Source organism: Lepidothrix coronata, unplaced genomic scaffold (genome assembly GCF_001604755.1).
Source record: "Lepidothrix coronata isolate B3197 unplaced genomic scaffold, Lepidothrix_coronata-1.0 Scaffold73, whole genome shotgun sequence".
In the NCBI taxonomy this organism is placed as follows: domain Eukaryota; kingdom Metazoa; phylum Chordata; class Aves; order Passeriformes; family Pipridae; genus Lepidothrix; species Lepidothrix coronata.
The window spans coordinates 1,799,849-1,812,402 of record NW_016690253.1 but is presented as its reverse complement, the minus strand read 5'-3'; the positions used below and the strand labels follow the sequence as shown (position 1 = coordinate 1,812,402).

At 44.1% G+C, this 12,554-nt stretch overlaps 1 protein-coding gene across 6 annotated transcripts in view; it reads left to right on the top strand.

Annotated features, from left to right (window-relative positions):
• The window catches only part of HTR2C (5-hydroxytryptamine receptor 2C), a 214,693-nt gene extending 202,608 nt beyond the window's left edge, over nucleotides 1–12,085 (top strand). For 5 of the 6 annotated variants that reach the window (XM_017819350.1, XM_017819345.1, XM_017819347.1 and 2 more), the window contains one exon: nucleotides 6,289–10,033. In XM_017819350.1, the coding sequence (XP_017674839.1) occupies nucleotides 6,289–7,118 (830 nt within the window). In that variant the 3' untranslated portion in view covers nucleotides 7,119–10,033. Of the gene's footprint in view, nucleotides 1–6,288; nucleotides 10,034–11,999 lie in introns of those variants that run through there. The other variant, XR_001875542.1, reaches the window with a different exon arrangement.
• Nucleotides 12,086–12,554: the final 469 nt, after the last annotated feature.

The window sequence follows — 12,554 nt, the reverse complement described above, 5'->3', positions numbered from 1 at the left end:
TGTAGGCAACAGAAATATCGAAAATCAATTTTAGACGTGAGCCTGCTGGTGGAATCTTGGCATTGTTTCAAGATTTCAGACTTTGCACAGTTTCAAAGTTTTCACAACTAACACGTGGACTTGACCATCCCACAGGATTCCCTCTGTCCTGCTCTGAGGAGGGTGGCTTTGGGCCACTCTGGCAGGGAGTGGAGACCCCCCTGCAGTGCTCAGGAGGAGTGATGAGGAACTACTCAAACCCTAAGTGCACACCATGTCATACAGGAGAGAGTGTTAACTGGGTAATATTAAATGAAACAAAATACGTGGAGATGCACACACATTGCCTCTGATATGAAAATAAGTAAACTGTTTTAGTTCTGAGGTTTCTCGTGGTCCAGCTGTATGCCTGCTAGCACAGAAGAGTTTTCCCTCTGCTTCCCAGTAAGTTCAAGGTTTGGTCATTTACTAGAGAGCGCCGAAATTACACATGCTACCAATTTTCCAGCTCACAGTTTTACATCCTTAGTAACAAGGTAAATTCAATTTACTTGATAAGTGGCTGAGATGAGGCCATCCTTTAAATTCTGCTCTTTGTATCAGTGCCATAAGCAGACCCCACATGTCTTTTTTTGTGTGTTTGAAAACATTTTCATTCTTTCTCTGACTCACTAACGATATGATAATTCTGATTTCAGGTAGGTACTGAGGGTTTTGTGTATAAAATAAACTATTCATGTTTAAAAAGAAATTCACATCCCCATTTAACTTTCATACTACTACATTGTTTTATTGAGGTGATCTATTTATAGAAGTATGAAAGACATGTGCTGTGAGGATCACTAAATGCTCATCTCAGATTAAGTGATCTTATGTCTAACAGTGTTTTGTTTCTGCCCTGGGTGTTCTCTCACACAGCCGAGCAGCCTCATGCATGAAAGCTGTCCTAATGATGTCCTTAAAGGGCCTCCAGGTACAAATCAAGCCTTCTCCTGCCTCACTGGAGATAATCCTCAGTTTGAGGAATGTGCTTGGATACAAAAGGAGTTGTAGTCTCCTTACAGACTAGGAGCAGGTTGTGCGTGGAGGTGAAGGGTGACTGGAGTAACTCAGGTAGCCTCCCTTGGGTCATGGTTTCAGAGCATGTTTAGGGTTGTGATTTGCATTTCTGCCCATCATTGTGTCTCTCAGATCAGTGACTTTCTCAGCCAGGCATTTCCATGGCACATGTGCTGCTGAGAAGCGTGCTCCTGAGCACCCTCAGTTCCCTGCCGGGCGGTAGCTGAGGGACTGCATCTTGGGACAGGAACACACACACACAAAGAAATTTCTTTCCAGGCTTCAGGCCCTGCTTAGCACACAAACCTTTGGACATGTGCCATGGCAAAAAAAAAAGGCAAAAACTCTGCTAGTGAAGAAGGCAGTAAATGAAAAGTCAAGATGTGTTCCTGGGGCTTCGCTCAAACCTGTCCCACCACGCAGACGGGCTCTGTCTGTGGTCAAATGTACCATTGGAAAGATGTGGCTGAGCAAACCAAGAGAAGTAATTTAGCAAAGTGGAAGGGCAGGTGGGAAAATAATTTATTTCTTCTGTCCTATAGTGGTTTTTTGCTGTTTTTCCATCTGGGTTGTTCAGTGCTCTCCCAAGGCTTAAGTAAAGGTCAACAGCTTGTTCAGGCACAGTCAGTAATGACATTCATCTGTTTGCAGTTGTGCTTGCTGTGGGCAGGGAGATCCTTCAAAGTTTAGCCCCTTTATATTTGACTTTAAACCAATACAAGGCAGGCACTGTTGCTTTATTAGAATGGTTACAAAAAACTAGACTTAATCCAGCCCTGAAGGCACCTTGTTGCAACATTAGTAATGAAAGACATTAATGGTTTGAACACTTCAGCACATTCTTTGATTTTCATCCGAAGAGCTTTACTTCCTGACCCCAGTACCTTTTTTTACACAGTGCAAGTCAGGAGGCTGTTGGGGTTTACTACTCACTGTCTGAATCAGGCACTTTGTGAGACAATTCTGTTAAGAAACCAAACAGATTTGTTTTAGTTTAAATACAAAGTTTATTTTTGGTTTATATTTGTTTAAATATGAGGTTAAAGATATGTATTTGAACATGCAGTGTTTCCCAGTGTTCTTGAGTTTGCAATGTAGACTGCATCTGTGTCAGCCATAGGCTTGTTTGGCACACAGATTTCTCTCTGCTTTTTTCTTTTAAATTGTCTGTAAGCACCAGGAGGATGGCACTGAGGTCCAAAGTCCACCTGCATCATGAGATCCCTGTTTTCTTTAGTGAGGTGGTTGTCCTTGGAGGAAATATCTTCTTGTAGGAGAATGGAACTTACTCCCTTTCTTAGTGGAAATAACCATCAAAGACCACATCTCTTCAGTAATCTCTATCAATCTCATGGGCTTTCATTGCAGAAAACAAGGTATTAAACACAAAACCTGTATTGTCTTTAAGTCTAAATCCTAGGAATGTCAATTTGGACTTTTTAGCCATCTTTTTCTCTGCAGTGAGTACAGGTTTTACAAACACGTATTTCTAGTCATTTGGGTTTTGTTTTATTAATGGAGAATCTGTAAAGAGCATCTGTTGCTCTGTGTCCACAGCATCATCTCAGCCCCATTTGGTGAATCGTTCTGCTGGCTTGAGGACATCTTTAAAGCTGAGAAGAAGCAGTTAGGACAACAGTTGTAATTGGATTTGTAATCCAGGGGATCTCTCTCTGTCTTGCTTCCTGCTGCTCTGACAGACAGAAGCTAAGAGAGGGGAGAGGATGGAAAAAATCACATCCATTTTCTGTGGTGTGGGGAAAAGGGATATCCTGCTCAAGCTGCTGCCTGGCAGAAGGTGCACAGAGCTCCCAGTATTGAGTCTAGCAGGGACCTGGTTCTTGGCTCACTGGCTGGTGGTGGCTGTTGTCTCTTCTTGCTGGGGCAAAACCAGTTGCCCTGGGCACTGCTCAAATACCAAACAAGAGGACCAAGTTTGCTCTGAAGAGCAAAGTGTGATATGGAATAAGCTTGCAAAACTTTCACAATGCAAGTTTTTGGAGCAGCCCTGCCTCTCTTGGGGAATTCGCTGCCAGCTTAGTTAGAAAGTTATTTGATACAACTGGAAAATATGTCCGAGGCTGGAGAACTCAGCTCACTGAATCAGCCTGAAGTCTGCTGATGAAGAGTGTGTAGGGCAAAAGCTCATTAAATGCTCTGCACTGGGGCTCAGAGAGCTGTGCAGGAGAAAGGCTGTGGGGAGCAGTTGGCTTCAGAGCCTCTTGCCTGATTAGACACTCACCCTCACTGGTGTAGCGAGTTTGGCATTCTCTGACCTAGTTCCTAAGTTATGAACATCTAAAACCGCTTTGTTCGTACTGTGGGTTGCTTGAGTCAAGCGAAGCTGGATGCCTTCTCCATCCTGTTCTAACAGCTGAGCTCAAATCAGGCAGGCATTCGTGCCCAGGCACCATGGAATGCTTAGTGGTAAGCACAGCATGGGCTGAGTAATGTAGCCCTACTGAAACCAGGGCCAGGGTGTGAGCTGTGTCTGCAAGCAGGTATTGTTGCATTTGGGATTGTGGCAGCAGCATTTTTGCAGTAATCCCCCATGAAGGAAGCCCTTCTGAGGTGTCTGAGACCTTCCACAGTCACTTCTCACTTACTGGGGGGGTGTCAAGTTAGTTCCTGTTGCCCAGGGTGTGCCCAGTCTTAGTTCCCTTTCAGGCTCAATTGTGCAGTGGATCAGTGATAAATCATGTATTAAAGAATGAGTTACAAAGGAGAAGTGTGAGGTGAAAGAAAGCACTGGAGATGAGGGCAGTGCTGCCCATTCAGCAGTGCTGGATGCTGGCTGACAGCTGAATCAAAGTGTGTTGGCAGCTTATCTGAGGGCATCTTTCCTCCTGCTGCTGCTTTCTTCCTACTGCCTGTCATCAATGCTGAGGTATCTCATGCTCATGCAGAGTTTTAGGCTGCCATCAGTGCTCTTGATTTGTGTATTCATCACATCCCAGAACCAGGTTATTCTTCCCAAATGTACTTTATGGGTGTCACATAAATTCCACCTTATATGTAAAGATATCCCAAAGCCTCATCTGATTTCCCTACTAAATGATGACTACTTCATGAATGAACTTGTATTCATTTTGGAGTATTTCAAAGGGTGGGTGTTATAGAGGTCACTAAAGCATAAAATTATTCATGCAAATGTAATCCCAGTGTAATGCCATTGATTTAATTCAGATTTCATCTTTGTGTAGAGACTGCTTTACCAGTATCCAAGTTCCACCATTTCCCAGATGTCTGTGGTTTGATGGAGCCAAGGCATTAGAATGGTGTCTTTAATGATGATTTAATGATTAAATCCCATGATTTAATGGTTTGATGGGATGAAGGGTTTTGCAGTCACGGGGATTTGGCACAGGAGAGGTAACAGGGGTTAACATACTGAAAAGGAGACAACTGCCTTGCCAAGGGTAAACTGATAAACACTGGCATGTAGAGGGAGAGAAGAGCAAATCTTAGAACTAATGTCTGAGCTAAGGAGACACATGGTAGAATCACAGAAGGCATTTATAATCGTTACTTTTCAGAAGAAATTCTTTCACTAGCTTACTGGCACATGGTAATTTTATGGTAATGACAAACTGCAGATGAATTCTCCAGAATCCTGGAAAACACTTAGCTGGAGTGGGAAAAATGCCCTGGTTAATCTCTTTAGCATGTTACTTTTCCCATTTAGAAATTCAGAGTTCCACAGGATTAGCTCTGTGACCTGTGCTATTCACAGTAACTCCAAAAAAATCCTAATCCAGGCCCACCAGTGGCTTCAGTGTGGATTTATTTCTTGGGTGAAGGAGCTAAGGAAGGGCATGGCCAGCCCCACAGATGTGTCTGAGGAGTGGGTGCTCCATGACAGCCAGGTGGCCAGAGGGGAGAACAGAAGACACTCTATTGCTCTCTAACTGCTTGGATATGCAGGTTTTTTTCCTTTCTTAAAAAGGACAGAAAAGAACTTAAAAAGAAATGGAGAAAGATAATCAAAGGCATAGAATGAGTTTGGTATGAGGACAGAGAGTGAACAGAACTGTATTCTTCAGTTCCAAAAGAGATGTTAGACAAGAGAAATGATAACAGGTCTATAAAATCACTGAGAAGGTGGAAAAGGTGACCAGAAAGTGATTATTTGCTGTTTCTCACAGCAGAGGAACTTATGGGAATCAAAGGAAATTGTCAGGTAGCAAACATAAAATGAGCAAGAATTACTTTGTTCACATGACAAACAGGTGGGTTGGGGAACTGAAGGCCACTGAGAATTGTGCAGTCAGAAACAAGATCAAGGATTCATGGAAAATAAATCTCTGAAAAACCTTTTTAAAAACGAGATATGGATGCAAATTCTTGGTTTGGAATTTTTTAAGCTATTACACTTAGAGCTGTCCCCTTTTGTAACATGGCCCTAAACTTCTGGCACCTGTCAAAGACATGAGACAAGAGTAGATGAACCTATGATGGTCTAACTAGAACAGGCCCACCACATCTTTTCCAGGTTCTCCTGTACACACAGGATGCAATATTCCAGCACATATTGTTGATTTTGGAAATATTTCGTGTCTGTCCTGGTGTTGGACTGAGCTTCACAGATCAAGGGACAAAGTTTGGAACTCAGAGCGTATGAAAAATATTGGATTTTGATCTTGCAGAGACCATTGTCTGCTTGCACTGAGGGAGTCCATGAGGACCCAGAAAGGCAGGAGTTTTGCTTCCATGTGCCTGTGAGGACATGGCAAGAGTGGTGATTTTTTTAATCAGTATTATTTTAATTTCTTAAAGAAACTTGCTTTTAAATCTTCATAGCTGTAATTCTTTTGGATTTTGAAAATTTTTCTCTGCAAAATTTGCTCCACTCTACCCTGTGTCAGTGATTTCAAAAACCCCCCAGACTGGTATGAAGTGGCCAGCTGGGCACAGAGCAGGGTAGTGACTGCCTTTTCTCCACCTAGAAATTGCAATTAATGCTAGAAAAATAACTCCATATAGGAGTTGGGCTGCATTCACTAAGTCAACTGTGGAGCGCAGCAAAACTGCTGCTGTTCCCGGAGGAGGGTGTCATTCCCTTTGAGCTGTGCTCCCAGGAGTGTTGTTTAATGAGGTTTTCCCTTCCCCTTGAAAGCAGTAACTTTCCCTTCAAAAAGCTTTGGGCAGTGTGATCTGAATGCATGCAGGGCCTGCATCATCTCTGCTGCCTCTTTGGAGCCCCGTCCATCCATCCAGGTAACAGTCTCTTCTTTGGTTTCATTTTTCTAGGGATATCTATGCCTATTCCGGTCATTGGTTTGCAGGATGACTCCAGAGTGTTTGTAAACGGGACCTGTGTCCTCAACGACGAGAACTTCGTTCTCATTGGATCCTTCATGGCTTTCTTCATCCCTCTCATCATCATGGTGATCACGTATTGCCTGACCGTCCAGGTGCTGCAGAGACAGGCGACGGTGTTCATGTGTGGAGAGGTGCCCAAGCAGAGGAGGAGCAGCGTGAACTGCCTCAAGAAGGAAAACAACACAGAGAACATTTCAATGCTTCACAATCACGAGGGGGCGTCTCACTTGAACTCCCCTGTAAATAAGGAGGCAGTGCTTTTCAGGAAAGGAACTATGCAGTCCATCAACAACGAGCGAAGAGCCTCCAAGGTCCTGGGCATCGTCTTCTTTTTGTTCCTCATCATGTGGTGCCCGTTTTTCATCACTAACGTCATGTCTGTCCTTTGCAAGGAAGCCTGCGACAAAGACCTCTTGAGTGAACTGCTTGATGTGTTTGTTTGGGTGGGGTATGTTTGCTCGGGGGTTAATCCCCTGGTGTACACACTCTTCAACAAAACCTACCGCAGGGCTTTTTCCAATTACATCCGCTGCCAATACAAGCCCGGCAAAAAATCAGCACTGCGGCAGAATCAGTGTCTGAATGTTGCTTCAACAGCTTTGTACGGGAAAGATCTGACTTTAACTAGTTATCGAAATGGCAATGAATTCAACAGCATGGAACTAGAAGCTGAGGAGGGCCTGGAACTGCAACCAGGGACTTCGGAGCTCTCCATAAACAGCTGTAATGTTGTAAGCGAAAGAGTGAGCTGTGTGTAAGGGTGACTCACACAGCCTTTTGCTACGGTGTATCTGTAGCCAAAATACGTTGTGTAAAAATGTAAGTGTCGCTCAAAGGACAATGTAAATATTGCATTCTGAACAAAGCTTTTTTTTTTTAAAGAAAAAAAAAAGAGTTGTCTTTCCAGTCCAGTACTTAAAATCATATATATTAATATACTGCAGTGAAGTTTAAGGTTCTATATTTACTGTTACTAATAGATCAGAACTATTAGTTACTCTGCATATGTCATGGACAAAATGTTTGAATTCTTCTTCCAGTGCATGAACAAAAATGCTGAATATTTATCTCAGGTGGAATTTGCTGGAGTCCAGAATGGCACGTTAATAGTTATATATCAAATACATGCTATTAGACTTGGTCAGTATAACTTTCTTTTTCAAGTTGACAGTAAATATATACTTTAAATCCTCACCCCTATTTGTGCCGTGTAAAGACTTTACAGAAACCTGGCAGAAAGACACCACAAGAGCGTAGCGGCCGTGCAGGCACCTGGCCAGACATGTCCTGTGTCTTGCTGCCATACTGGGTCAATCTTGCACTTCAGGGGTCCTCTGCTAAATTTTGGCTCCCTCTCCAGCCCTGCTGTTTTCTTTCCATTGCACAGGAGGCTCTGGCTCCCCTAGGGAAGGTAGGGAATGCAGTTCTGGTGTGGTTCTGCAGTCCTGGCTGGGATCACTTGCAGACTTGGAGAAGAAGCATGAGAGACAAAGTTCTCTATTTCCACTGTTCTATAAATGGAAGGCCTCAGATTCGTAAAAAGCCCTCCTTTGGTCTTTCAGACACCCATGAGGTCTGGGATGGAGCAGGCTGTGCTCAGTGCACTGCCTTCACACACTGCTGGAGGATCAGGGGCTTTGGCTGACCTGCAGAAGAGCACTCTGGCTTTGGAAGAGCCAGATCTTTGGCCCTCTGGCTCCTCACATCTAGCTATTCTTTAGCTCGCTAGCATTGACTTTCATTTTTCAGCATCCTGGGACTCACAGTGCTGGTGGTAGAACACTGCTTTTGGTGTAGAGCAGAGGCTGCTCTGTGTGTGGTGCTGGCCAGGGTCAAGCTGTGAGGAGCAGGATGGACCTACCTGGGGATGCTGGGGGAGAGGCACAAGTGAAGGTCCCTGCTCCTGCCTCAGGACGGGGTGGGCAGAGCTGAGCAGAGCATGTGATTGGAATCATTTACTGGTGGCAGGGTTCAAAAGCAAATGATGATCAGGGACAGGAAGGAAGCAGACCTGGAGCTAGTCTACAGGGAATATTAATCTGGATTAATTTTTAAATTTGAAATATTCCATTTTACTCCCAAAGTAAATGATGGTGTAACATATTAACACCACTTATATCTTTAATGAAAGCATCCACATTGGGATGGAATGCAGTTTAAGTAATCTGCTTTTAATACACACCAGGTACAATTTGAATTAATTTTCCTCTGCGTTCTTGAGTACACAAACTCCCCAAGGCACCGTGTCTTTCTGGCACTGTGCCTCTGGGGTGATGCCTCTCATGCAAATTTCCTTGTGTGGAGTATTGTCTAATGCCAGATATCACCCATAAGGTTTTTATATCTTCATTAACTACTACACAGATGCTGCAGTGCCCATCTAACATGGATGCATTTAGCATCACTGACAGCCTCTGGCTATGATAATCATCAGAACAGAGAACATTACACTGGGCATGGTTAAATCGCATTTTATTAACATGAATTGCTTGTACTCTAAGCTTGCTGTGTTCATTCCATTAAAATTACCTTCTAGAAGAAACAGAAAATTCTGCTAATGCTTTAGGTAACTGCTGTTGCACTGCTGTGTGCAGCAACAACCTTGCTGAGGCCACTACTAAAACATAACACAGGAGCTGTCTCTGCTGCTGGCTTGACCCCAGACTGATGGGTTGAAGATGGTCCTCTTTTCTCCCTCATCCCCTCCTGGGAATAATCCGTAGTACTTCCATGCAGGCAGACAAGGTATCCCAGTGCAGAGGTATCCTAAGCCTCTGCTGCTTGAAGAAGACAGCAGAGATGCTCCATGTGCCAGCCTGCAGATACCAGCATGGGTTGAATGCTCTGGAGTCTGCTTGCCTCTCCAAAAACATCAGGTAATCAGTAGGAAAAGGACTGGCCAGAGGCACAAACTTGGTCCTTCAGTGACTTCTCTTTACCCTGAGTCAGATTTCATTATCTCAAACAGTACAGAAAAATCAGAACCATCACATTGCTTTTTAAGTTGGGATTTTTTTTCCTTTAGTGAATTTATAGCACACCTTTTCCAAACATGTATATGTGTGTATGTATATATATGTTGAGTTTGTACTTATATATATACACATATATATATATTTAAGAGCCAACCACAGACTTTGAAAGCATTTAGCAATAAGTTGAATTACAGTAGCTTCTAGCATGTGTAAATAATGAGTGAATAACTCATTTTCACAGCATCCCTGAGCTCAGTATAAGTCTACACACAGGCCTTGTCTTTGCATAGGAGCCTTCATGTCTTACCCTTGTCGGTTCTGTTGTATGGGCAAAAAAGGGAACCTGCTATATTTGGATGCAAAAAATGGGAACTGAACAGAGAATTTTCAGAATTTTTATAAATGTTTTTAAAAAATTCAGCACCAGAACTGTAAATATGTCAACACAGCTGGACCCATTCTGATGTACAGCCCTTGTTTGGATGAACAGCCAAGGGTGCTGCCTGACAGCGCCTCGTGTTCTCTCCCAGCCAGTGGGTGACAACATTTTTGTGAATGTTTATATACTGTCACGTACCCAACTTTCTTTGGGTCATTCACATCAGGGTTTTGTGATGCTGCTATTAATTTATTAAAGAAAGTTTGTTGGTTTAATCATTCTTAATTTTTTTTTCTCCATGGTCTATCAGAAAATAAATAAACGAATGTGCCCTCTCTTTCTTTCCTCTGTCCCCAATTAAAATATGTCCTCACCAAAAAAACAAACGAGCAACAAAAAACAAGGATAAGGATGTACACCTGAAGTATGGCCCACAGATGCTGAATCTCAGAAATCACTGTCAGCAGATATCCCAACATTTCCAACCCCAAAACTTGATAAATACAAAAGTGGTGATAGACTATTCCCCCTCTTCAAATGGCTCCCTCTGGGAATAACCCTTGAAAATGACATTTTTTAAATTATGTCAATTTGAAGAATTGATTTAGTTCTCTGAAACTTAACCAAAGTCAGGTTGTCCCCACAGCAGTTTTGCTTCTCCTGAGATGTAGCCATTAACCTTGAGGTGCCTCCAGAAACCCTGCCTGGGGCTGTCTGACGTGAGTACCTGCTGGAAGTTTTGTGTGTCCTCAAATCTGAGCTCAGGTATGGTTCTGTCTTACAAATAGTGTGGGTGGTGATGTTTTGTTTTGAGTTTGGACTGAGCAAGTGACAACAATTCCTTGGAAATGGTGCCGTGGGCTGTGTTGTTTGCTTTGTTTCCCAAACCAGATGGAGCTGTGCAGGCAGGCTGCCCGTGGGACAGCACACACACAGAGGCTCCCACCCAGCAAACACACCCCCTTGTTTCACTGGCATCAGGCAGTCTGCTCTTGGGGGCAGCCCAGGACAGAACCAGCAGCTTCCTGGGCTGTAGGGGCTTCCCCACTAGAGGTCAGAATCAAGGCTGGCCATGTAGTCAGGCACAAAGCCTTGTGGCTGGGCAACCTGGTTTCTAGGCTTGAGCTGGCTCATCCATATCTGTGACCTGTTGCCCCACACAGCCAGTCTGGGGTGTAGCACCCATGGGGTCAGCTGTGGTGGCTTTGGGGAGCTCTGCATGCCTCAGAGACTGTGCTTTGAGAAGAAGGCCTCTCCTTCAGTTCTGTGCTTGCTGAAGATAAGAGCAGCTACCCAGAGGCTGTAGCATCTGGGAGGGAATATGATTCAGAGCCAATGCTGAGGAGCCTCGAGGCATCCCACCTCAGCATGGCTCTCTATTGTCATAATGACTGTGAGTCTGCAGTAGTTTTTATCTGAGTGATAATTTGAAGAGGTAAATGTTAGATGATGTGTGAGTAGTCAGTGTGAACAGTGTGGTTCATGCTGTTTTCTCTACAGAGACACTCATGTTAATCATTAGTGCCTTTCTTCTGGAGAGCCCCGCAGAGATTTTCCTCGCTGGTGTGAACTGTGCCCAATGCTCTTCCCTTCCCAGTCAGCATCTAATGTGCTGGAGTCATGAGGGTCCTGGATATGGAAACCCAAATTCCAAAGGAGAAACATACTTTAAAGAAAAAATAGCAAACCCATGGAGCTATGCAGAAATATTGTTTAACTTTGAGCTGCTGAAGAGTGTCTGATACTGTGGCAGACAAATTATGCTAATCTGGTGTTCCAAAAGCAGTGCCCGTCATGTGATAAATGAGCAGATGTCTCTTGGATGGGTTTCCTCCCTGTGTCACAGTATCATTAGGATAGCTGCATGCCAAGAACTGCACTTGGCTTTGTCTCCATTTCAGACTGGGGTGGAAAAGGCATCAGAAGCTTTTTCCTGGGAAAATCAGGCAAAGACTGCCAAGCCTTGGGCAGGTGCAGCAGAAGGACAGAGATGGGCAGATGAGATATATGTACACATCTGTGCACATGAACACACATCCCAGAAACCCCAGAGAGCCACAGGAGATGTCACCACACTCTAGTCTTCCCTTGAAAAGATGGGAGTGGCTGAAAAGCTGGGGAGAAAACCTGTAATGGGGAGATCAAATGTGGTGGTAAGTGTCACTGTGAAACGTGGGCTGTTCTAGCGTGGGTGAGTGTAGGTATCAAAAAATGGTTTTGTTTTTTCATTTTTAACCATGAAGTTGTTATTGACTCTTCTGTCTCTCCATCATTTTTTCTTTAAGTCTCAGGTCTTCTGCATGTTTTCTTTTACCCACAACTGAATCCTGTGCTATGAGGCTGTCAGAAGTCGGCAAAATATCTAAGTGATGTGTCATTCCCTCTCGGCTGTGCAGGGAGGCTGCAATCCCAAAACAACATGGAGATGGAGCGTCTTCAGGTGAGGGATTTTAGATCTGTATGAGACAGACAATCGATGCAGTGAGGCACACTCACTGACTGAAGAACCAAACCACAACATCTTTGACAAACGGTCAAGTGCGTGAGCTACACACAGAAATATTTTCCTTAAAACTGTCCTAAATCATAGGTTCTGCTGACAGCAGGAGGGTGTGTCATGGGGAGGGAGTCTGGCAGCAGCAGGGTTTCCGCTCTGGGCAGCCCTCCTTCATAATCCCTCCAAGAAAGTGCTTGTTTTAGGACCTGGCACAGCATGTCCCGGCACTATGCCCAGTGGGATTCACCCTTTGCTGAGCACTACAACCACAGAAAAGGTTGTAAGAGCCTGTCCTCCTGGGCCACAGCTTCAAGGATCTGTAGGGGACCTGGCAAGTGAGTAA